This window comes from Ictidomys tridecemlineatus, chromosome 8, assembly GCF_052094955.1.
Source record: "Ictidomys tridecemlineatus isolate mIctTri1 chromosome 8, mIctTri1.hap1, whole genome shotgun sequence".
NCBI classification, from domain to species: domain Eukaryota; kingdom Metazoa; phylum Chordata; class Mammalia; order Rodentia; family Sciuridae; genus Ictidomys; species Ictidomys tridecemlineatus.
In genome coordinates, this window is record NC_135484.1 from 77,467,801 (window position 1) to 77,493,732 (window position 25,932).

Genomic DNA, 25,932 nt, shown 5'->3' on the forward strand with positions numbered 1-25,932 from the left:
TGATATTTGTTTTGTAAGTCTTTATACTATAAAGTGCTTGTGTATAAAGCATTTTTTTTTGTGAGTGGGGGAGGGCAGGACCTTGCCCCCATCTTCTAAATTCTGTGGTGATGGCTCCTCTGTGCAGAGATAGATTTGTGAAGCTAGAGAAGTTGAGGGCTGGGGATGTGTCTCAAGCGGTAGCACGCACGCCTGGCATGCGTGCGGCCCGGGTTCGTTTGATCCTCAGCACCACATACAAAGATGTTATGTCTGCAGATAACTAAAAAAATAAATAAATAAATAAATATTAAAAAATTCTCTCTCTCTCTCTCCCCCTCTCTCACTCTCTCTTTAAAAAAAAAAAAAAAAAAAAAAGAAGTTGAAATCCGAGACTCTCACTTGCTTGGGCATATGCTTTTGTAACATTTGGCTATTATGTACAGTCAAGAGTACAGTCTCTTCCATATTAAGTTCCTCTCAATGCCCCTTCCTGTTGGGTAGTCGCCGGCTAGTCGCCAGCTCTGTGAACCTTCTCTGAGTCTTTGGCTAAGGGGAAATTGAACCAGGAATGCCTTTTCTTGGGTTGGATGGGATGTGTTGATGTGGTATGATGAGTTATTGTTGCCTGCTTTTGTGCAGAAGTCATTTGTGCACTCATTTTGGGTGACAGAATGTAGACATAGGACTGAAGACTGTAATGCAATATGAGTAGATTCTTCATCATAGAAGTATGCAGGTGGTAGAGGAGAAAAAAATTGTTTGAAATATTCAGAGCCAGAAGCTCATTTGTGGAAAATTCTTCAAGTCACCTTAATGAAAAGATGTAATGAGTAGTTTTGGTTTTACTGATGCCATGCTAACTCAGAAAACACTCTCCTATTAGGAAATACGTGAGGGGGGCAATCAAAGAGCATGCACAAAAAAGAAAGAAAGAAAGAAAGAAAGAAAGAAAGAAAGAAAGAAAGAAAGAAAGAAAGAAAGAAAGAAAGAAAGAAAGAAAGAAAGAAAGAAAGAAAAGAAAAGAAAAGAAAAATGTCATAGGATATATCAAGAAATTAATGAACAAATATACTATTTTCAGGATTTTGCAATGTTTATGGTATTTACCAGCTTTTTAAATGTATACTTTGTGGTGGTTTCTTTATTATTCTAATGAAACACCCATAAATTTATCTATTATTTTTATTTTGTATTTATTAAAGAGGGTCCCCATAATTGTCTAAATGTCAGATTCCACAAACAGATCCCACAAATCTTGCATCTTTCTCTGTCACTACAACATGTAAAACACACTAACCAGACCTTTCAGGGAATGATTGGTGGCAGGAGGAAGGTGGAAAATTCATATGTAAGGGTTGCCAGGGGAGGGAACTGAGCCAAGATGTGGGCTCTCCAGCTCCAGTGTAAGCTGGTCAGGGTCCCCATGCCTCACTCACAGTATCATGTTTTTTTTTGTTTTTTTTTGTTTTTTTTTTTTTTTAATCCAAGCCTGTCCAGTGAATAGGCAGCTGTCATCATTCCCCCAACTCACCCCACATCTCTTCTCTACTTCCCACTAGGGCCTAGGATATCAGAATTAGAAGTACATTCCTTTGAATTTACAATAAAAAGCAAATGTTCTCACAAGAATTTCATTGTACATCACTATTAAGTACCCCTTACTCCTGAGGCTTAGGAGATGTTAATGAAGCTGGTGATGATGACTCACAGACTTTTTTGATGCATGCTATGCATCAGGTCATATGCACATATGTAATGTGCACTGTCTCAGGCAATCTACTAACAGAAGGAAACTGAAGTTGGGAAGGGTCACACAACTCTAAGCAGCTGAATAAAAGATTAGGGCAAAAAAAGAGTTAAACAACAAGGAGACAAGGGCTTTACAAGGCTTTACAATTTTCAGGCATTTCACAATCCTGCCTTGGGCCAGCCCTGCCCTTTACTGTCTTCCCCAACTCTAGTAAAATGCTGATTACTGCTTTTTCTAATCACAAGGAACAGGGTAGAATATACTATACATCATACAGGGTATAAAAAGTAAACCCCTGGGCAATGAAAGTATCTTCCCTGGAACAAATGACACCTGGATTCAACAAAAATCAATTACCAAGGGGAAAAGGTTTTTAGTACAACTAGAAACACACAGTTAAACATTAGCGTCCAATGGTTTGAAGTGTTTGAGTTTTGCAATGGTGCGGTTTGGAAGCTTTCCAGCAGAAAAGCTATTTTCTTTTAAGAGGAGAGCTCTCTGCAATATTTTCTTTGCTGAAATAATGTGATCCTTAATGACGTCTTATGTGACCCAAACTTTAAATAGACCTTATTATTTTAGCTGACCTCATACTAGGTTTTTACAGGTCAGCAAGGAACTATCAACAGCTTCCTGATAATTAATCCTACTTGCCCTGAAAACTGTTAGCCAGTTAGTCTTATCTATGCTAAAAGGAAGCTTTTATATGTACCAGACTTCCTCAATAAATAATAAAGAACAAACTGAAATTCTGCAGAAAGTTCCAACATTGTGAGGTTTGAGAATGAAGAAACAGATTGAAAATTGTGATGACACCCTATCTTCAGCTCCTAACTTGCTGCATTCTGTGGTTCTTCTGGCAGAGAAATGGCTATACAATAGAGTCAGCAGTACAACTAGTCAGGTGAGGAGTGACTCTCTGGGTGGCTCTATCAAGATGTATGGACTTTTAAATCTTATGCAAGTTACCTGGGTGGTCTGTCTGGGTTGGGAAGTAATAGGGAAGGCATCTTAACTAGCAACTAAAGTAGTTCCCACCAGAATTTAATTTTCTGCCATTAGACACTCATTCTTTTGACTATGAAGATCTTTAAAATATAGCTGCCATCTATCCCAAAACAAGACTGCTGTTTGATAGGAGAGAAAGAGAGAGGTGTTGTTAGAACTGATGCAAAGGACCACAGAAAGAAAAAAAGGTGATGAAATAGTGAACTTGGCTTTCTTCAAGAGAGTAGGAAGGTGCTGCTGGACCCATCTAGCAATTTGTAAATGGGTTGTTTGAACATATGGGTCTTAACATGTTCATAGATTGTGGGTGTGTGTTTGTGTGTGTATAAAATGAAAAAGCTTATTATAAGATGCAGCCTCTTGTCAGCATAGTATGAAGTTCCTCAGGTAAGGGCATGCTTTATAATTAAAGGATTTCTGCATCTGTTAATTGCCCATGGCATGCACCCTTTCTTTCCAAGACAAGTTTCTGATTTTCAGTGATAATTTATTATAAATCTATTTTCTCATCAGGCTAAATCCAACATCCTCAAGTATATATGGATAAAAAGACTCATTAAGATTACTTGGGGCTGGGGATACAGTTCATTAATATAGTGCTTGCCTCACATGCACAAGGTCCTAGGTTCAATCCCCAGCATCACTCAAACACACACACACACACACACACACACACACACACACATACACACACACACACAAATATATTACCTTATACAAGAGAGGCAATTCTATCATATATTAAGCAATATAGGACATAAACATGACATTTATTCCAGTGCACTAATCAATTTTATCACTCACATGGCAGTGATGCAAATTTTAAACATGTATGGCTATATGATTATAACTTTATATGTTAAATTAAGCAGGCCAAATTGCATTATGAAAACATCCAGCAAAGTGAGGACTGAAATTCAAAAATCTGAGGAACATTCTTAAGAAGGAACAAAGACTGAGGAGACCTAGTATGAAATATTTCATCCCCAGTTTCAAACTTTTTGGAAATATCCTGAATTAATTTATACTCCACTAGTGATAAATCAATAAATTAATTTATACTCCACTAGTGATAAATAAACCCAGAGAAGGAATGTCCAACTGAGAAATGACAGATGACCTGTTGGTGGCCATTAGGGTATGTCTCAATTATTTTTACATGTACCTGTTTAAAAAAAATGGCTGCTTATGTTTCATTTTCCTATGTTAGTGGTACTATCTTATATCTGTACCAAGCCTAAGCTATTGTAAAGAATGTTTTAAAGAATAGGTGGGGTATAATATGTAAGAATATACCAATGAAAATGAAACAGAATTCTGTCTCTTATCTGTGTATTTTCTTAGGTGACTCTTCCATTCTATATTTGAAGTAATGTCTGTGTTGAATCTCTTCTTCTTTCTGCCTCCACTTTTATCACTTTAGTCTAAGTTAGTGATTTTTTTTGAACACGGTGCAGAGTAACAAACTCACTTCACAGCATAATCTTGTATTTGCATGTGCATGGTTATATGCATAAGAAACTGAAAAAAAGTTATGAAATGGTGCAATGACTGATCATATTTTTTATTGTTTTTGCATGATTCTATTTCATTAATATTACTGATCAAGAGGTCTAAAATGACTGCATAAGCCCAATGGATTGTAAATCCTAGTTCGAGAAAATGTGTTCTAAGACAGGATCATCCTTTACCCAGATAACTGCAATAACCTATCAAGTGGTCTTTCTTCTATTTTTCCATCTGTGATCTGTTGTATCTCGCAGAAAGAAGGATCTCAAAAGATAAATCAAATCATGTCACTCCTCTGTTCAAAGCCTTCAGTGGCTTCTTGTGCTTACAATAAAAATCTAAACTCCTCACTACCACATACATGATCTGACTTTTGATCTTCTCTTCAAATTTATTTCGTGCGATCCCTCCCTTCCTTTTTTAAAAAAAATAGATTTCAGTCCATTGTTGAAATACTTATCACACTTGGGAAGATGAGGAAAAAATATAGCAGCTAGAAAGCTTTGCTTTCAAATAACAAGTAAGATGGTGGTGGGAGGAGCGATAGCAGGAATGCAGTCTTTTGAGGCTGGTCCGTGTTCATCTTAGGAGCAAGAACTTGAACCTTGCAAATGTAACTTTATGTGCTGTATCTTGCCTATAATTACTGCCTTTTCATTTTTGTTTAGTATTGAATCACATTAATTTTCAAAATTCTACATGTCTCTACTTTGCTAAGAAAGACGAAGGAAAGAAAGGGTTTGGTTACACATAGGCCGACAATTTAGAGAGACTGCCAGGTCCCAGAATTCGTGGTGACAACAGTAATCAAAGTGGCAGAATCCTACAGAAACACAGTGGTCAGGGGAAAGAGTCAGAGGCTGCTGGTAAGGCCAGTTCCCACCATTTGGGGGTTCTTTTTAAGATCTCTTCTTGACTCAAAACTTAATTAGAGGGTTTTATGTGGTGTTTCCATTCTTCAACCATCCATTCTCCATCCTTGGAGATCCTTCCTGACACAGAGATCCTGGGTAACTTTGTATACGGACAGTACTGTTGAAAGAAATGAAGACTCCTTTGTTCTAGGGACATAAAGTCCCTATTTCTGCTCCACAGTTTTGGATATACCAGCAGATATTTGCATACCCCATCACCAGCAGCCAGTTGGAGGGTGGAGACACAAGATATACCTGCTCTTGTGTTCAGGTGGGATTTGGAATCAGTCAAACCTGTCAGAGTCTAAGAGTCAATACCCTAGGAGAGGATTTGGAATAGTCATTTGGATTCCAAGGACTTAGTGCTTACAAGGAAAGCCACGTGGCTTCTGGACTCTCCCTCTGCTTTTGCTAGCCTCCCTTCCTGAGCATTAGGTTGCCCTCTTGTTCTTACAGGAAAGTTAGCTGGTGTTGAGCGCCTAGAAGGTTCTGGGCATGGTCTACGGCATATGTACATGGTGAAGACACATTTAGCAGGCCCTAAGGCATGATCTAAGGCTACTTAAATATTTATATTCATTTAATATAGCCCGGTTTGCACTCCCAGCCTGGCTTTTTTTCACAATTTTGTGTTTATGCTTTTTCAGCCCAGCACTAGGGAAATATTGTCCCCAAGCAATGACATGAATATATGTGTAGTATAGGTGCTGTTCCCAAATAGTACCTGTCTTTCTGGTTCCCTATAATTCATCAAAAAAGATTTGTTTTTTACTTTTTTACTCGTTCTGTTTTCTCCCTGAGGCTTAACCTTGAACAGTTTACTATGGTTTACACATGAAGTGAAGTATGGTATGGGCCGTTTTTAAGGGACTAATTGTTCTCATAGGAGGAGTCAATTTCAAGAATGAGGAAAAACTATCCATCCCTAGGGTTCCTGCTTCCAACCCGCTACCTCATAATTTAATTGCTTCAATTTAGCATAACATTCAGCTGTTCCAATGTCAGCCACTGACTTTCCATAAGCAACAAAAAATAAGGAAGATGTGGCATTAACCAAGGAAGACGCCATAGGTTAAAGGAACAGGGAGAGCTGACCTCTCATATCTCTGGATAGGTGGAACAAACCCAAACCCAGTTTATTCCTGGGGCTCAGATGTTTTCAATCACAATTTATTAAAAACAAAATGAACTGGCTATGTTGGGGTTAGGGTTTAAGCTCTTATCTAAATCCTAATTGATTTTGGTTTGTGAGGTTCTGGAATAGTAGGCTTTCTTTCTTTTTCTTTTTTCTTTTTCCTAAGGAATATCTTATTGTAGAACAATGTAGCAGATGGATAAGAAATATAGGAAACTCCTGGGAGTTTATCAACATTTATGGTATTGTGAAAATGTGACAATAAGAGCAGTCACACAAAAAACAGACTTCAACAGGCAAAAAACAGCAGGTCATGGCCTGCAGAGATGGCCAACTCAGAAATTTGACTGTTTCATGTGTTTAGATGATATAATTTAATTTAACACAGATGCTGAGCCAACTTATGCTCTAATGATAATATATTTGATATGTTCAACTTTGTTGTAATCAAAATTCAATTTTCTTGTGGAATTAAATAATTGAAATATGTTGTGGCATTTATTATCCCCAAATGACAAAAATCAAACAGACAACCAAGTGGCACCAGCTTCAAATGAAAGCAAAGTGGACTGGGGCCAAAAATGAAGAAGGCCGAATGGCAGATAGAAGCCCTACCAGGAGACTTGAGATTGGAGGGTTTGCGTTTAAGACCATGATCCTCTGCAGCGAGACAGCTCTGTCCATAGGCTTTGGAAGAATAACTTGTGTTCAGTTTTGCAAGAACAATTTTTATGATCCATGCTTTAAACCAGATGTAAGAAGCATTTAAGTCGAAGAGAATGGTGATAGCTCTGTGGGTTTGTGAATGTTGAGTAGAATCCCCAAAGTTCATATTATCTAATGACCATTATTGATATCTATTGACCATTACTGGTTTCTAGTGACCATTATTTATCACTAGATAACATGAAAAAGGCCATCAGAGGACTTTTGTGGGAATGAACTTGAAGAAAGAAGAGAATTCTATATGATGGATGAACACCATACATCTTAATTTTATAAAGACCCAAAGATATTTAAAATAGCCTATCCTTTGTCTTGACAGGCATGTTAGTTTTGAGATCACCTACTTTGAGTTTTGATTTGGGATAGTCATTATACTCAAGTGTCCTAAGACTATAACAAGAACAGAAGTCTTAATGAAAATATTCATATGTGCTTATCGTTAAAGAATTTCAGTAGTGATATAACATCTTTATAAAAGGAAATGGCATATTTTTAATTTTACATCCCATGTCTAAGAGCACAACTTGAAATCTAAAATTAATGAGTCATTTGTACATTATTTTATTAGAAAACAGAATAGTGATAGATGCTGCTGAAGTATCCCAGAAGCACTGAGAGATAAACAAAAAAGTTAAATTTGTAATAAAATCTCATTAATCATATGTAACTGGGGCTTCAGAAAAATGAGTCATCAAATCTTTGGAAACTTTGAGGATGTTTACTAAGACTTTAAAGTTGGACATATTCCAGTTGAAAGTGTTATCCTCAAGTAAAAAGGGTTTTTTTTTCTTTTTATCAGAGATGCACTGAACATAGTTAAACTACTTAATCTAGACTATTTGCTAGGTGATTTTTAGGTAACCATAGTGACCACATCTAAATGATTTGTAAAAAGTGTCTATTGTAGCAGTTGATTGCACCCTATTGACCCAAAAGCATTAATTTGTATTAGTGAGTAGAAAATGAAAGGAGGTTGTATAACAGAACAAATAATCTAGGGGTAAATATGGGAAGACATAAGCATATACGTGCACACATAGTCTAACCTCCCAGTGTGGTAGTCTGCTCAATGTTCCCACTTCCACTGCAGCTCACAGTGCTCATGCACTGTATTGGGAGTAGGCTAATACAAAGGCTAGGGCTACTTATGTCTTAATGCATTGTAAACTGCAGTTGTATTGCTTCTAGTTAATTTGATCAATAGAGGCATTCAAAATCTATAATGTTCATTCTACAGTACATGTTTTGATCAAATTGGTTTTTAATTAAATTTAGAAAGCAACTAAAATCTCCATTTTATTATATTAAAAAACAAGAAATTTAACTAGACATCTGGCTGTTAAATGTCATGTAGAGAAAGCATTTAAGTAATTAGTTTGTTTTTCAATTTTTTAATTTCAATGTTTGCTATCTTTAGAGTCAAAGTAGATTAAGAATTAGTCATGATAACAATTTCTTTGATTTATGAAGAAAGTGTGATTCAAAATAATGATCTATTCAGTGTGTAAAAAGGTAATTACTTTCATGTCAGAAATAGTTTTACATCATCTCTGCACTTGGTCTTGAGTGTCGTATATAAAATTAAAAACATCATAATGTACTATGTACATATAATTAAAATGTTATAATAAAATTTAAAGTTAAACATAATCATTAATATTATCATTTTTCCTTTCTTTTTTTCTTATGGCAGCATTTCAGCTCACAATTTATCTATTTTTAATATTCTTTTAGTTGTTGATAGACCTTTATTTATATGCGGAGCAGAGACCCAATATCTCACACATGCCAGCCAAGTTGTGCTACTGCTAAGCCACAGCCCTCACAATTTATCTTCTTGTGATTATTGTTCTTCTTTCTAAAATAGTGAATTAAAAATACATTATTCTGCACAACTTTGAACATGGAATGAACTCAATTTTCAGGCGTTTCCAGGCTTCAGGAAGGTACCTGTTTCTTGTTTCGGTACTCTTACCTTCTCGACAATCCCTGTAATCAAAGGAACACAGATAATGCTCTGAGACACGCCAGTGGCAGAGTGGAAGACAAAGGACATGAAAGAAACAAAGTGCAAAGCCATCCACTTGGCCAATGTGTGGGATCTGAACTGCAGTCCACAAAGAGTATGTTGAGTAGAGTGTGGTTTCCAAATTTTGCCTGTGAATAATAAACGCAAAGTTTTGGAATTTTAATGGAAATCAGAAGAAAACTCTGAGCAAAGAATCCCAGTCACCATTTTTTTTTTTTTTTTTTGCTTCTAATAGTCTTTAAACAACAACAACAAATAACGGTATACACTTATTAGGTGCTTACTCAAAGTCCTCTGCTGGATCCTGAGGTTTGTGTGTACCCATAAAGATGAAACAGAAGTAGGTTAATTTTCAGGATCTTAGAGTGTGATAGAGATGGGAAGACATGTAAATAAATAATCATCAGGAAAATGTTGGTTAAGTGCACAACAATTTTTATGTCCTACACTCACTCTTAAGGTTGTTAACATTGGTCTTGTGTTTGCATCTACTTCCTAAATAAGACCACATTCTCCTTGAAGGTAGAAACTATCTCATTCATTGTTATATCTCCTCAGTCTTGTGTAGTTCTTGTAGGGAATCAGGAAATGCTTTTTTATAAATATTAACACATATTAGTTGTATAAATTAATGGGTTCACCACAATATATACATAGGTGCATTTAATATGACTCCCTTCCCTTCCCTTTTCTCCTTTCTACTGTAGGCCCCCTTCCCTTTTCCTTAAAGTCCCCCTTCTACTTTAAGGTCATTTTTTTTTCCTTTTTCTCTCTTTCTTAGTTGACACACATGTGAGAAAACATGAAACTTGTCTTTCTCTGTTTGGCTTATTTCACTTAACATGATGTCTTCTAGTTCCATTCATTTTCCAGGAGATGGTAAGATTTCATTCTTCTTTATGGCTCCACTGTGTATGTATACCATATTTTCTTTATTCACTCATTGATTGACAGGCAAACAGCTTTATCTCAACTCTTAGCTATTGTGAATAGTGCTGAAATAAACATGGGTATAGAGGTATCTATCTTTCCATTTTTTTTGTGCTCATTTCATTTGGATATATATATCCAGGAGTAATATAGTTGGATCATATAGTAGTTCTATATCTTGTTTTTTAGGAACATCCATATTTTTTTCTGTAGTGGCTAAAAGAATTTACATTCCCATTAATAGCATATATGGATTGCTTTTTCTCCACATCCTCACCATCATTTGTTATCTTTTTAAAATTATTTTTTTTAGTTGTAGATGGACACAGTATCTTTGTTTACTTAATTATTTTTTTTTTATGTGGCACTGAGGATTGAACTCTGTTCCTCACATGTGTAAGGCAGATGCTCTACCACTGAACTACAGCCCCAGCCCCAGGCCCATTTGTTATCTTTTGTTCTTTGGAAAGTAGTCATTCTGATAGAATCTTATTGTAGTTTTGATTTGCTTTTTTTCTGATTGCTAAAGATACTGGGCATTTTTTCATATACTTATTAGCCATTTGTACTTCTTATTTTGAGAAGTGTCTGTTCAGATCATTTGCATATTTTTCATTGAATTATTTGTTCTTCTGATATTGAGTTTTTTAATTTTTTATACATTCTGGATATTGATCCTCTAGTGGATGAGTAGTTGATGATGTTTTTTTTTTCCCATATTGTAGATTGTCTCTTCACTTTATGGATTGTTTTCTTTGCTGAGCAAAAGCTTTTTATTTGATCCAATCTCACTGTCAATCTTGCTTTTTATTTCCTGAGCTATTGGAGTACTATTCAAGAAATCATTGCCTATGCCAATATGTTGGACTGTTTCCCAGTGGTTTCCTCCAGTAGTTTGAAGTGTCAGTCTTACAGGTCTTTGATCCATTTTGAATTGAATTTTGTACAGGGTGAGAGATAGTAATCTAGTTTCAATCTTCTATATGTGAATATCCAATTGGTTCAGAACTATTTGTTGAAGAGGCTGTCTTTTCTCCAATGGATGTTTTTGGTTCCTTTGTCAAAAATCAGTTGACTATCGCTGCCTGGGTGTTTTTTTTTTTTTTTTTTTTTTTTTTTGCTTTGTTTTTTTTTTTTTTTTTTAGTCTTTTTTTCTGTTTAGTCGATCAACATGCCTATTTTTTGGTCAATGTCATGCTGTTTTGGTTACTATGGTGCTGTAGTATATTTTGAAATCAGGCATTGTGATGCCTCCAGCATTCCTTTTTTTTGCTCAATATTACTTTGGCTATTTCAGGGTCTTTTGTATTTTCATGTTTTTTTGTTTTGGTTTGGTTTTTTTTTTTTGGTGGTTTTTTTTTTTTTTTTTTGTCTTTTGTACAAGATTTTATTAAAAGGTCTTTAAAGAGCAACATCCAGACTCCAGATACAGCTGCCAAGGAGACCCTGTTATGCTGTAGGGTGTATTTCCATGGATTTTAGGGATATTCTTCTACTTCTGTTATTGGTGTTTTCATGGGGACTGCATTGAACTTTAAGATGGATTTGGATAGTATGGTCTTTTTCATAATATTAATATTCCCAATTCAAGAACATGGGAAATCTTTTAATTTTCTAGTGTCTTCAATTTCTTTCTTCAATGTTTTGCGATTTTCATTGTAAAGGTCTTTCATTTCCTTGATTAAGGTTATTCCTAAGTATTTTGTTGTTGTTGTTTTAGGTCATTGTAAATGGGATTGCTTTCCTGGTTTCTCTCTCAGTGAGTTCATTACTAATGTACAGAAAAGCTACTAATTTTTGTATGTTGCTTTTGTATCCTGCTACTTTGCTGAATTTGTTTATCAATTTTAATGTTTTTGGTGCTATCTTTGGGATTTTTCAGTATAGAATCATATCTTCATTAAGCAGATATAATTTCATTTCCTCATTTCCTGTTTATATCTCTTTTCTTTCTTTCCTAGAGCTAAAGTTGAGGTGAAAAGTTTTAGTACTTAATGAATAAACACAGTGAGAGTGGTCCACTTTGTGTTATTCTTGATCTTAGGGAAGTACTTTCACTTTTCCCTCATTCAATATGATTTTGGCTATTGGTTTGACATATTGAGCATTTAGTATGTTGAGATATGATCCTTATATACTTATTTTATGACTTTCATCATGAAAAGAAATTGAATTTTATCAAAGGTGTTTTCTGATACTATTAAGATGATCATGTGATTTTTATCCTTAATTACAATTATGAGCTGTATTATGTTTATTGATTTTCATGTATTCTATCTCTGGAATGAAACCAACTTGATCATGGTATATGATCTTTTAAAAGTGCCACTGAATTTGATTTTCAGGTATTTTGTTGAGGATCTAAGCATCCATGTTCATCAAAGATATAAGTGTACAGTTTCTCCTCCTCTTCCCTCTCCCCCTTTTTTTCTTCTTCTTTCTCTTTCTCCTTTCCCTTCCTCTCTTCCTCCTTCCTCTTCACCACCTCCTTCTCTTTCTTATCAGGTTTTGGAAAGTTTCCTTCCCTTTCTGTTTTATGGAATAGTTTGAAGAATATTGGTGTTAATTCTTCTTTAAAAGTCTGGTATATTTAGCAATGATTCCTTATGAACCTGGCTTTTTTATTTTTTTCAGTGAGAGACTTTTCATTACTGCTTTAATTGATCTACTTTATTGATCTGTCTGATGTTTTAATAACCTCTTGTTTTAATTTTAGTACTCATATGTGTCCAGAAATTGGTCCATTTTTCTAGGTTTTCACATCTGTTGGCAAAGAGTTTTTATTCCCTAGTGATGTTTATTTTCTAGAGATCCCAAGTGATGAATGGTATATATTGCAAAGTCTCCCGTTTCATCACTAATTTTATTTATTTGGTTCTTCTCTTTATCTTAATTATGTAAAGGTTAGTCAATTTTATTTACCCTTTCAAAGAACCAGCTCTTTTTGTCACTGATCCTTTATATTGTTCTTTTGGTACCTACTTCATTTATTTCTGTTCTAATCTTTATTATTTCTTCCTTTTTATTGATTTCCCCCCCCTAAAAACCTAAGGTGCATCATTAGGTTATTTATTTGATGTTTCTCCCTTTCTCTCTTTTGATGTAACCACTCATTGCCTTAAATTTCCCTCTTAGTATTGCTTTGCTATACCCCACAAGTTTTGGCATGTTTCCATTTTTATTTGATTACAGGAATTTATAAAATTCCCCCCAATTTCTTGAGTGACCCCACTATTCAATAGTGTTGTTCAATCTCCCTGTGTTTATAAAATTTCTTTGGTTTCTTTTGCTGTTAATTTCTTGTTTCAATCTATTGTGATCTGATAAAATAAAAGAAATTCTTTCTTTTTTTTAATTTTTAAAGATTTGCTTTATGGCCTATTACGCAATCTATTTTGGAAGAAGTTCCATGTACTGATGAAAAGAATATGTGTTCTGCAACTGTTGGAGGCAATAATCTGTAATGTCTTTTAAATCCATTTGATCTATAGTATAATTTAATTCGGATGTTCCTTTTTTGGTGTTTTGTTTAGATGAGATTTTCTTCAAATTGTTTCACATATTTTGTGTTCATTTCTTCATGTCTTATTCATCTTATATGTTTAATAGTTTTTACTACACTGACAGTCTTTGATTCTTATTTGTATGTTTACTCTTCTAGTGAGATTTAGTCTTTCCTGTGCTCTGGTAATTGTGTTAATTTTCATTGCCTTCTGGGAGTAGAATTAAATATTTTCTGTAATGCTGATCTAGTGGAGTCCTTAAATTTATGTTTGTTTTGGAGGTTTGTATTTCTTCTTCAAATTTGAAGTATAACCTTGCTGAATATAGTAGTGTTGGATGGCAGTAATTTTCTTTTAGATCTAGAAATATATCATTCCATGACCCCTGGACTTCAGAACTTCTTTGAGAACTCTGCTGTTATTTTGATGGATTTATCTTTAAATGTGACTTAGAGCTCTCAGCTTTTAATACTCTTATTTTTGACACAGATAACATGTTACAGAAAGCTTTTTTTAAAAATTCCTGATCATATCTGTTTGGGTTTCCAAATGCTTTGTGTACCTGGATAGTCATATCTTTCCCAAGATGTGGAAAAATTTCTGCTATATATTTAACCAAAAGGATTTTCTATGCTCTCAGAATATAGCTCTTCTCCCTCTAATATGCCAATTATACAGATTTTTTTGATTTTTGAACAGTGTCTCAGATGTTGTGTAGGTTCTCTTCATTCTTTTTTTTTCTTTTTATTTTTTTTAATTGATTTTATTTTTTTAAATACATGACAGCGTAGTTCATTATAATTCTTATTACACATCCATTTACCTGCAAATGCCATGATTTTATTCTCTTTTATTGCTGAGTAAAATTCCATTGTATATATACCACATTTTTTATCCATTAATCCACTGAAGGATATCTAGGTTGGCTCCACAGTTAAGCTATTGTGAATTGTGTTGCTATAAACATTGATGTGGCTGTGACCCTGTAGTATGCTGTTTTTAAGTCCTTTGGATATAGTCCAAGGAGAGGGATAGTTGGGTCAAATGGTGGTTCCATTCCCAGATTTCCAAGGAATCTCCATACTGCTTTCCATATTGGCTGCATCAATTTGCAGTCCCACCAGCAATGTATGAGTGTACCATTTTCCCCACATCCTAGCCAACACTTATTGTGGTTTGTCTTCATAATAGCTGTCTTTCTGACTGGCTTAAGAGTTTATCCTAGAGTAGTTTTGATTTGCATTTCTCTAATTGCTAGACATGATGAGCATTTTTTCATATATTTGCTGATTGACTGTATATCCTCTTCTGAGAAGTGTCTGTTCAGATCTTTGGCCCATTTGTTGATTAGGTTATTTGTTTTCTTGGTGCTTAGCTTTTTGAGTTCTTTACATATCATAGAGATTAATGCTCTATCTGATGTGTGAGGGGTAAACATTTGTTCCCAGGATGTAGGCTCTCTGTTCACCTCACAGATTGTTTCTTTTGCTGAGAAGAAACTTTTTAGTTTCATTCCATTCCATTTATTGATTCATTTGTTGATGGTTAAATGTACTATGTTGGCAGAGTTGTCCTGAAGCTCTAATATTCTTTATTTTTATCTATTTGATGTAATCTATTGTTGAAGCTTTCAACTGATTTTTAAAATCTAATTTACTGAATTTTTCATTTTTAAGATTTATTTTCAAAATCTCATTTAAATGCTCATTTATATCCTGCATTGTCTTCCTTGGTTCATTAATATTTATTTGCACTATCTTGGATTTCATTGATATTTAAGAAAAATAATTCTTTTAAATTCTTTGTCCTGCATTACATTCATTTTAATTTCTTTGACTTTCATTACTAGAGAGATATGAACTTTAGGTGGTGTCATACTGCATTGTTTTTAAATATTTGTTTTCTATGTTATGATCTGTGTATCTATTGGGTTTGGTTTCTCTTCTACTCTTTTGCAAGGGCCTTCTTTGTTATACAGTGTTTTCTTTCTTGTTGTGTAGTGTTTAGTTCCAACTGGACTTCATATTGTAGCTTCCTTCTGGCTTCTCTGGCGGTGATTAGTGGATTTTGACACAGTGTGCACTATATTAGAGTGTGAGGGACATGCTTTCCCTGTAAGTCTCACTGGAGTGTGACTCCTCTGGTAATCAGGCAGGTACACTGTAAACAGCACAGTTCATGAGGTATACCCTCTGTGTGACTCCTACAGTGGGAATGGAAATCCCTATCAGGTTTTTAGGGTTTCCTTGGTCTCTGTTGATACTAGTTCTGTTAATTCAAAACAATTCTGCTATTGGATACTCCAATAATGGCAAATGAATTAGAGCTTTCATGCTCTTCTTAGACACTGGTATGGCCCTAGGTTTTTTACAGGGAAAGGCAGAGACCAGGGTCACAGTTCCCCTTCAGTAGCAGCACTGGCCTCCAGTCTTGTCAGCAGTGTGTGATCTGATAAGGTAAAGAAATGGTCAATGCTGAGGTCCCTTATAGTTTAACAGTTATACTATTTCAAAAACAGGTAGCAGGAAAAGGGAGAAAAGGGAGAAAAGAAAAAAAGAAAGAAAACATTAAACATTAAAAAGAGGAGAAAAGAGAAACAACATCCACCAAAGCATTAATAAAAAACAAACAAACAAATATAAAAATTCCTCTCTGTTGATGGAATGAGTGGGCAAGAGTAGAAACTTGCACCCTATACCCATCAGAGATGCTCCCCCTGGCATCCTAAGTTGTGCACCCCTTAGAGAAAAGGCTGGGGGTTATTCACACCCCTTTTTCCTTTGTGGTGCTCCTCAGGCAACTTGCGGGAGTGATTTGTGACTAGCTGCAATTTCTCACAGCTGCTTTGCATGCTGGAACAAGCTAGGGTAGACAACAGAGCTCCCTAGAAACAAATTCTCTCTGGCACTATCTGGGTTATCCATACCTAGAGCAGGGCAGACCTGGAATGATGAGGTGGCTCATCAAGGATCTAGCAAAGATGGAAGAACTCCCCCAAGTTTTTCTCTGGATCTGGGCACTCTAAAGGGCTGAAGTAACACTGGCTCTGTGGCGTCCCCTATTCATGGTGAATTGACTGGAGAAGTTCTCTGCACCTCTTGAGAAGGGCCATATTACCTGAGCCTGCTTCTTTGAGAATTAGCCCGTGAGAGAATAGAAGCAAGCTCAGGTAATATGGCCCTTCTCAAGATGGCACCCAGTTAAAGAACTATGATAATATGTGGGAGGTGCAGAGAACTTCTCCAGTCAATTCACCATGAATCCTGTGTCAGCAGTGTTTACTGGAACTCTCCTTTTTTCTCCTTTACTATGGATGCAGGGACATTCCCTCCCTTTGTTACATTTCTGTGCAGTGGGTGGTGAGTTGTATTGTTTCACTTTCTATTTCACTAACAACTTCTCTGGGTTTCTCCAAGTCTCTGTCCATTGTTGAACTCTAGCATTCTTCCATGTGAAACCAAGAACGGCTACATTCGTTGTTCTAATTATGTCTTGTGAAGATATGAGCCAGTGCTGGATAACTCCAATCCACCGTTTTAGAAAGGTATTCTAATATTCTAAGACTTTCTGCAAAGAAAAATTTAAAATGTCACTTCTATAATGCTAATCAATTACTCATGCCCTTAAGTAACTACAAATTTCAAAACCTGTAGAACAGTTCTTCTACAGATATCTTGCTTAACTTTGGGTACTCAGCTTTTTAGAGCATGTATCAACTTTAACTCCCATTTTATCCTTAGTAACCCTGCTAGAATTCAGGCTTATTAGAAACTCATCTCTTTCAGTCAGAAGTTCTATGGTTCAAATATCAATAACTTTTATAGTTATTTTTCTACTGAATGCCATCTCAACTGATGCCTAATTCACTATCACCCTTAAGCTTTTGCTATGTTTGGTTAAAAAGTTAAATTTGAATTTATTTTATGTCACTTTTGCTAGAATAGATTCTGGTGTCATAGTAGAACACCCTCAAACTAGTCTGCAGTTAAATTCCCTCCTCACACTTTACTTATGGATGCTAGGATTCTTAAGGTGGTCATATTTATTTTCTTAGAGTCTCACTGAAGAGTTTTTTTTTTATTTTAAAAATGTTGCTTAAAAAGTCATGATCCTATTTCCTTCGTGGAAAATTCTTGTTTAAAAATTATTTGCTGTGTTCATTTTTTCACTTTCTAAAACAACATATTTTGGGGATTGCTTACCATATTCTGTAGTGATTTCTCTCAAATATCAAGAGAACATTAATTATACTATTTAATTTTTTATTTCTTTGGTAGCAGATGATTTTGAAGGAAGCAGATAAGTAGGAAAAGACTTGAAAAACAATGTGATGGTAGAAATACTGTTAAAAAGTTCATGAAAGAAAAAGATAATGCATCATTTAATTAATGTTATATATACACACACAGAGAGATAGATAGATAGATAAATGCTTCTCTGTGGCTTCCTCCAATTTATACATTTTCTGAATGTAGTATATAAAAAATGGTGCTAGTTTACTTCGTACTGGGGTTGGATATGGTTTGAGTGTCCCCCTCCCCCCCACAAAGATTCAATTGCTGGAAGTTTAGTCCCTGGTATGGTGGTGGTGAAGTGGTGGTACCTTCAAGTGGGGCACAGAAGAATGCAATTAGGTCACAGGAGAATCATCCTAGGAAGGGAGTAATGCTGGTCTCACAGAATGAGTTAGTTCTCTTGAGTGGCAGTTGTTATAGTAAGAGCAAGCCTGGCTCTTGAATCTCTCTTGGTTCCTGTCTTGCCATGTTTTATCTTCTGAATGCATTCCTGCTTCCATGATGCCATATGCCATCTTAAGACATGCCAAGGGGTGCTCTCACTAGAGGCCAACTGATGGGGCTGCCCAATCCTGGAATTTCAGCCTCCAAAACTGTGATATAAATACATCTTTTTGGTATAAAGTTCCAGCCGCAGGCATTTTATTATAGCAAGAGAAAACTGATTAGTAATGCAATGGTCATATACCATTTTTTAAATATATCTTAGAAACGTTAAATGCCCATAAAAAAGAGATGAACTATCAGTTAACACATAAATGTACCAAAATAGGTACATGGTAAGAAGTGTCTGAAAAATACATCAAGATGAGTTGAAAAACTCATAAAATATTGCCTTATTTTTCACAAGATACACACACATTTTGGGCCAAATTTCTTTTACAAAAGAAGAATACTTTACTATATTTCCTTGTTGCATCCTTCACAAAGCTTCAGAAGTTCTGCAAAATAAACATCACCATTTCTTTGGAGGGGTTCAACATCTTCCAGCACAAATATACAGAAGGAAAAAAATTGTAATATAAATATTACAGTTTACTTATTCACACTTGGTAGTTTTTAAAAATATATGTGTATTCATAATTTACATTTTGCTAAATGAATGCAACTTTTGAACAGCTCTTATGTTTGGAGTAAGGAAAACAGTCTGGTTCATAGGACTTTCGACATTAAAACGGCAAGCATTTCATCCAGATGTCAAAACAGGAAGAACTTCTGGCATAATCAGCACTGATAATAGTACAAGAAAATACTAGTTAATCTTTCTGATGAAGAATTCTAATAAAGGACAATCTGTATTGAGTTTGACTTTGAGTATGATAATGTAGAGCTGTCTAGCCCCTATCTGTTGTTCAACATATTGAATTTGCTCAACTCATTCATTTCTGATTATGAATGGACTTATTTTTATGTGGTCATATATTTAAAATAAATATACTTAAAAATCACACTTAATAAGATGCTCAACAGTAGTGATGTTTTGTAAGACATTCATGGGTAAGAATGTAGCACACATAAAGAACCCTCTGTGCTGCTAGTTTTTCCCTTAAAATTTAGTTATTTGTTACTGATAATTTAAATTCATTCCCATACGTGTAAAATTAAACAGTGTAGTCAAGAGACAAGTTGGTGGCTTGTGATGAGGGCAACTGAGTTAACTTTTCCTTCCTTCATTAGAGTAAACATGGTGAAAATCACCCAGTCTTTCTTCATCTTTAAAATTAGAACTGCACACAGATAAGGATAGTTTTTAAAGATAAAATTAGATAACATAGAGGAAAAAATGGTTGATACGTTTAAAATTTAAAAAGTTAACTTGGTGTGATACTAATAACATGCAAGTATTAACTTGTAACATTATTCCTATGCTAACCTAGAAGATGTATGACCTAGGATGTTGCTGATCTTTGATAGGTTCTGAATAAATGTGTTATTTATTCAGAAACATGAAAAACATGAGAAAAATCATTTCATAAGCACCGTTTTCCTGAAAAACATAGGTGATTTAGTTTCCCAAATGAATTTTAACTTTTACATAAAGCACTTTGATCAATTGCTACTCAACAAACACTAACTTGGCAGCAAAGAGACCTCAGTATACTGTGTCAGGAAAGCATCTGTGTGTATGTATTGGAAAAGGAATGTGTTTGACAGTGGTGTCTGAAATTATTGATATTTGCCCTATGAAGGAAGCAAATGGGTGGACTCAAATTCCTTACATGGCTACTTGTTCTGCCTGCACTGCATGGTGCTTCTACTTAATCATCTCATTTTTTTTTGTTGTTGAAAGGATCAAAGAATAGAAGCAGCTGAAGATGGGAAATCTCTGAGAAGAATAGATAATTTGATATGGAAAGATTAAGACTGGAATACAAATATAGGAGGAAGACTAGGTAGAGAGCTCTGAGAGAGGGAAGTATTATGCTTGACAGCTGTTTCTTAGCTCTCCTTTCCTTTCATACAAGCTTGAGAAAATAATTTCATAGTTTATTTCCTACCTTCTGAAGCCATTTTTGATAAGAGAAGGAGCACAGAGAAGAAGAAAGGAAAAATGGCACCACTTTAAAGTGTAGTCGGGCTAGTATCCAAATCTCCCACTCCTTCTGTGTATGGGTTTCCTGAAAGCTCTCCATGAAGCTTCTAGGTTACTGCCTCTCATTGTGAAGGAAATCATTCATGGTTAGAGGAAGATGTTCCCAAGAGCCCAGTCAGGCCATTGTACTTTCTGGTTAAGTCTAAAAGGAAAATGAGAAGCTAGTGGAGTGTCAATTCAATTGGTAGAATGAATGTAAGGAACTTCCAGAATGTAAGGAACTCACAGGTCTGAACCAAGGCTATGAAACTCCTTTAAGGTAACATTTCCTTATTGTAAATTTTTTTTCCTATATGGAGAATGAAGATCTACTATGTAAAGTTCTGATTTTTGGAAAAAGTTTTAAAGAAATAATCTACTTAAAATAATAAGTACACTGTCTGGCACATAATAACAAACTCAATGATGGTAACTATTATTAATGCCCAAACTGAATTTTTTCTTATTGTGCTAAGCTCAGATTATTTGTTACCGTAACTTGCAAATCCAGGTCAAATAATTACAAGTGTTTTCTTTTCCCCTCAAAAATGTATGTAAGACTTTTAAAAAATATTTATTTTTTAGTTATAGGTGGACACAATATCTTTATTTTCATGTGGTGCTGAGGGTCAAACCCAGTGTCTCTCACATGCTAGGTGAGCGCTTTACCTCTGAGCCATAACCCAGCCCCTGTAAGACTTTTTTTTAAAAATATTTTTTTAGTTGTAGATGGACACAATATCTTTATTTATTTTTATGTGGTGCTAAGGACCAAACCCAGTGCTTCATACCTGTGAGGCAGGTGCTCTACTACTAAGCTATAGCCCCAGACTTTTAAAACTTCAGAAAAGACTTTTTACTCATTCAGAAAGCAACCTAGATTAGATTGCCTATTATTTCAGTTTTGTGGTCGTCTGAACTTTGTCAACTATTAACATTACATTGTCATATTTTTTCCCTTTTAAATGAGGAAATGCAAATTTCTTACCAAGTAGTTACAGAAGCTAGAGTTTACCCAAACAAAAAAGAAAGGTGTGTCCATCTAAACTTAAGAGTAACTATGTTCAGAAGTATCTTGGCTGTGAATGTGTTTGGGAGAATAGACTATCTCATTTGACAATTATTTTGATTATCTAGAAAAAAGTAAAGTTATGTTTGTAACTGCAACATCTCCAACTTCACATAAGGATGAATATATTTTCTCAGAATGTAAATATCTGTTTTATGACAGAGAGAAAAAGAATGATAAACAACATATGCTTTCATCCAATACTATGTAGCAAGAAACCATTATACATTAGGCACATATTAATCCAGTTAAAGATTAAATTGCCCACCAAGGCACTGCCAAAAGTAAGATATCCCAGATGTTCTAGTGAAGCAGGCAGTAGGGTCTGGATTATGGTTGCAAGTGGGGATTGCTTTGTCAAAGTTTAAGTAAGTGTCAGCCACAAACCACTGGCAGCTAGGAGAAATGGGGTGTTTCCCCTCTGTTATGGGGAACCCATTTTTTCCTCCTCACAGAGTGTGATGCAGACGACTCTGGCTTCAAGCTCTGCTTCTACCTCTCAGTTAAGTTCTCTGTTCTTGAGAAAGATCATGGGAGCAGCTGGGTAGAGAATGGCAGCCTCTGCTTAGGAGAGGATCCTCATCAAGAGAAAGGGGCTGCTGTGGCTCTAACTGTAGTACAAATTGGAGTTAGGCCCTTGTGTGCAGATCACCTGATAGCTTCCTGAATAAAGTGCAGATTCCCTCAGCCCCACAGGTCAAAATCCAGGTATTCCCAGATGCTCACCAGCTTGAAGATTATTGTTTTTTTTTTGTTTGAGCAAAGACTAAAATAACTACAAAATAATGTTTTTATTCACTGCAGTGAATCTAACATATGATTCACCCCTTTGGTCTTACTTTAATAAGTTGCAGAAATTTATATCAGCCTTTGAATAACTACATTTAAAGGTTCTTAGTTCTTTTAAAAATCTTTTTTTTTTTTTTTTTTTTTTTTTTTTGCTATTTGTGGTTTCTCAGCTTCCAGTGAGCAGATGGTGGTAAGCAACAGACATCCCATTCCCGGTAATGAAGACTAAACAATACACAGTCAAAATGTGTTGGATCCAAAGCCTGATCTTTCAGGTTATTAGATATAGAACATGGGCAAGTCCTCAACCTCTTAGTTCTTGTTTCTGAATCCCTATGACATGGAATACTTTCTTGAAGATTAAATGAGGTACGTGTAAAGAATTCAGCTAGAGTTCCAAGAATGCCCACAAACCTTACCCCAATCCCATGTCATATGTCAAGGGAGTCCGCATATTCTATCTTGAATATTCTCTGTACTCTTCCTTTTGTGAATAATACAATGCCTTTCTCCAATTTTTCCCAACTATGAAAGGAAAGTCCATTTGTTTTTAAAGATCCAGCCTCAAATGACACCTCTTTTCTGGATTTCTCTACAATACCCCATGGTAGTTAATCCACTATCCCTCTCTAAGTTGGAACACAGTTCTCTCATCGCACAGATGCAAATGAATCATAATTATGTACCGGTGTGTCAGGTTCACTGCACTGGGTGAAATGTTGTCACTCTTAAATCCTCATTACTTGATGCTTGTTAACTCAATAGGTGATCAAACTATCTATTCAATACCCTGGATAGGATGTATTCATGTGAGGATGGCTGGGCAGGAGACTCTATCGATACACTTGTAAGAAATTAATAGGCTTACCAATTAGTGTAATTGTTCCAGGTTCCCTTCATCCAGCCCCCACAGTGTTCATGCGCTGTGCTAGAGGAGGCTGGCCTCTGCCACAGGTCTGGTCGGGTTTCTCCATTTGGGGACACAGCCAGCTCCGCAGGGCACCGGCAGGGGGCGGCGTGGTAACGCAGCTGGATGCTCTGAGGTTGACACCCCCGCACTTTACCCCTCAACCTCCGAGTCACACAGCTCCCGCGATTAGGTCGGGGGTTCCCCCACCTTAGAGGGGGCGCACTGTTCTCTCAGACTGGGGTGGCCGCGGTTGCTCAGGGCCTTTGGAGAGGTTGTATTAGTTTTCCAGGCGTTCCCCCGCTGGTCCCACCTCAGCATCCCGCAGCGTCTAGGTAAAGGGAAAATTGCCCTGGATTACTTTGGAAAAAGGTAAACGGCTGCCGGGAAAAGTGGAGAGCTTTCTAGCAACCACTGTGGCGCGAGTGCGCGCAGGGATAACCATTACAACTCCTTTAGCTGTGCCCAAAGACTGAAGCTGAAGGGGAGAAACTATATCCTTTAAATTCATCCTTTACGTCTCGTGGGAAATCAAATTATATCCTACTAACATTTTATTCACCTGAAAGCGCAAAGTTTAGAGGGCTGAGAGGAACGTGCTTGGTCGTCTCCGCTTCTCTTCCAGGTTATATGTCGCGGTGCGCTGCGCTGCGCAGCAAGCCACACCACAACTGGGCGGCCGGGCTTTCGACTGGGCCGGGCTCCACAAGCCGCGCTCCGGGCCCGCCCCGACCTCGGCGATTGGCTGCTGGCCCGCCGGCTGTCTGCTCGGTGACGCGCGCCGGCCCCACCGCGCTCCCGGACTCTCGAAGCCTCTGGTGCGCAGGAGCCCGACGCTCGCGCCCGCCCCCGCGTCTCCTCCTGCTTAGGGCTGCCTCCAGTCCTCCTCCGCCTTCCCCCCACCTTCCCCCCACCTTCCGCCCCTGTCCCGCCCTTACTGTGGCCCGAGGTTTCGAGAAACGAAACCCAGTTATCAGCAAGCCCTTCCCTTCACGCACAGAGTCTATTTGAGTGGACTCCTTAGTGCACACTTGGACCAGTTTATCAATGGAGTAACTGGTCTAGTAATACAGACGCAGTTTAAAGGGAGGTCGTGAGGAACCTCCGGAACCCCACATTACGCTATAATGACGCGTTGTATCTGGCGAGAATCTTATGATTGGGAAGTTTATGCACTTGCGTGATTTTAGTCCTTATGCACCGTTGATGGCTGCTTATGGGCATTTTAGGTTCCCCAGGGGGAGGTTCGAGCGGGGCGTACATAAATTACAAATATAGACGTGTGTATATGCGTGTGCGCACATCTGTGCAGACACACGCATCTGCACATACACACGACTAGCGGCCCCGCGCTCTAGGTCGTCTGTCCGCATTGCCTAGCAGAGGTTGACTGTACGCCCAGTATTGGGTGGTGGTGGGGGTGGTGGTAGAGGGCGGCACCTTATGCAGATGAGGAGGGTGTGGCGAGCGCGCCGTGCTAGGGCCCCGGAAGCACGGAGAAGCCCGGTATAAAAAAAGTACTGAAGACATTTCCCCCGCACAACTGCTAAAGCTCCAGAGACGGGAGCGTGTGCGGCGGCAGCAGAAGCCGCCACCTCCGGGACCACTCAGCGGGAGTGACAGAGGCGCGGGTGGGGGCGAGGGGCGGGAGTGGTCAGTGCGGGCAGCTGGGTCTGGGAAAGACGAAGTCGCTAGCCTTTGCTGGGAGCGCACTCGCAGCTCCTGGAAGTATTGCCGCCTCGCGGTTCCTCCTTCGCTGCGCTCCTAGAAGGGGCGGCCGCCTCCAGGTGACACAGACGGGACTCTCGCTTGCACTTTCCAGATGCATCAGAGATACTTTTGGTGCGGGGCTGCTCTGCGGGACGCGGCGCGCGGCTGGGAATGACCAGGGCTGTGGGAGGAAGAGATTGTGGAACCCCAGGGCCAGAGGCGATTCGGGGAGGGGGCGCGCTCTTTGCTGTATGAGCCTTTGATCTCCGATGGCCCAAGTCCTTACCGTATTTTCCTCCCATTCTTTTCTTTTAGGATTGACCAGGGCCAAGTGGCATTCGGCGGACACTACATGGCGGAGGGTGAAGGGTACTTTGCTATGGCCGAGGACGAGCTAGCCAGCGGCCCGTACATCCCCCTGGGTGGCGACTTTAGCGGCGGTGACTTTGGCGGCGGCGGCTGCAGCAGCTTCGGTGGGCACTGCTTGGACTATTGTGAAAGCCCCACTGCTCACTGTAACGTGCTGAACTGGGAGCAAGTGCAGCGGCTGGACGGCATCCTGAGCGAGACCATCCCGATCCACGGGCGCGGCAACTTCCCCACGCTCGAGTTGCAGCCGAGTCTGATCGTGAAGGTGGTGCGGCGGCGTCTGGCGGAGAAGTGCATAGGCGTCCGCGATGTGCGCCTCAATGGCTCGGCCGCCAGTCACGTCCTGCACCAGGACAGCGGCCTGGGCTACAAGGACCTGGACCTCATCTTCTGCGCTGACCTGCGTGGGGAAGAGGAGTTTCAGACTGTGAAGGACGTCGTGCTAGACTGCCTGTTGGACTTCTTACCCGAAGGGGTGAACAAGGAGAAGATCACACCACTCACGCTCAAGGTAAAGCCACTGGAGACGGGCTTAGGTCCTGACCCTCGCGGAGCCCAGCCAGGCTTCCGTGGGGAACTTAGGGCAGAGGGAGTATGGTTAAAAGTCAAGTATCCGCGGTTGTCATGCGTTTGGGAGCGCTATTTCTATTATTTATTATTTTCTCAATGAGTGAACTAAGGTGCGTGGATGATATTAAGTGTTTTAGTTTACTTGGAGCTTCAGCGCCACAACTC

At 37.9% G+C, this 25,932-nt stretch overlaps 2 protein-coding genes across 5 annotated transcripts in view; one reads left to right on the forward strand and one right to left on the reverse strand.

The window, feature by feature from the left end:
- Window positions 1–24,491, reverse strand: part of LOC120888918 (uncharacterized) — a 37,490-nt gene extending 12,999 nt beyond the window's left edge. The window contains exons 1-3 of the mRNA XM_078018514.1: window positions 24,421–24,491; window positions 23,681–24,106; window positions 23,080–23,449 (exon numbers count right to left, since the gene is read on the reverse strand). Coding sequence (XP_077874640.1) covers window positions 23,308–23,449; window positions 23,681–24,106; window positions 24,421–24,491 — 639 coding nt within the window. The 3' untranslated portion in view covers window positions 23,080–23,307. The remainder of the gene's footprint in view (window positions 1–23,079; window positions 23,450–23,680; window positions 24,107–24,420) is intronic.
- Window positions 1–25,932, forward strand: part of Tent5a (terminal nucleotidyltransferase 5A) — a 38,635-nt gene that overhangs the window by 7,079 nt on the left and 5,624 nt on the right. Inside the window, exons 1-2 of one of the 4 annotated variants that reach the window (XM_078019696.1) lie at window positions 24,589–24,749; window positions 25,144–25,708. In XM_078019696.1, coding sequence (XP_077875822.1) covers window positions 25,181–25,708 — 528 coding nt within the window. In that variant the 5' untranslated portion in view covers window positions 24,589–24,749; window positions 25,144–25,180. The other 3 variants (XM_005324762.4, XM_005324763.5, XM_078019697.1) reach the window with 3 other exon arrangements.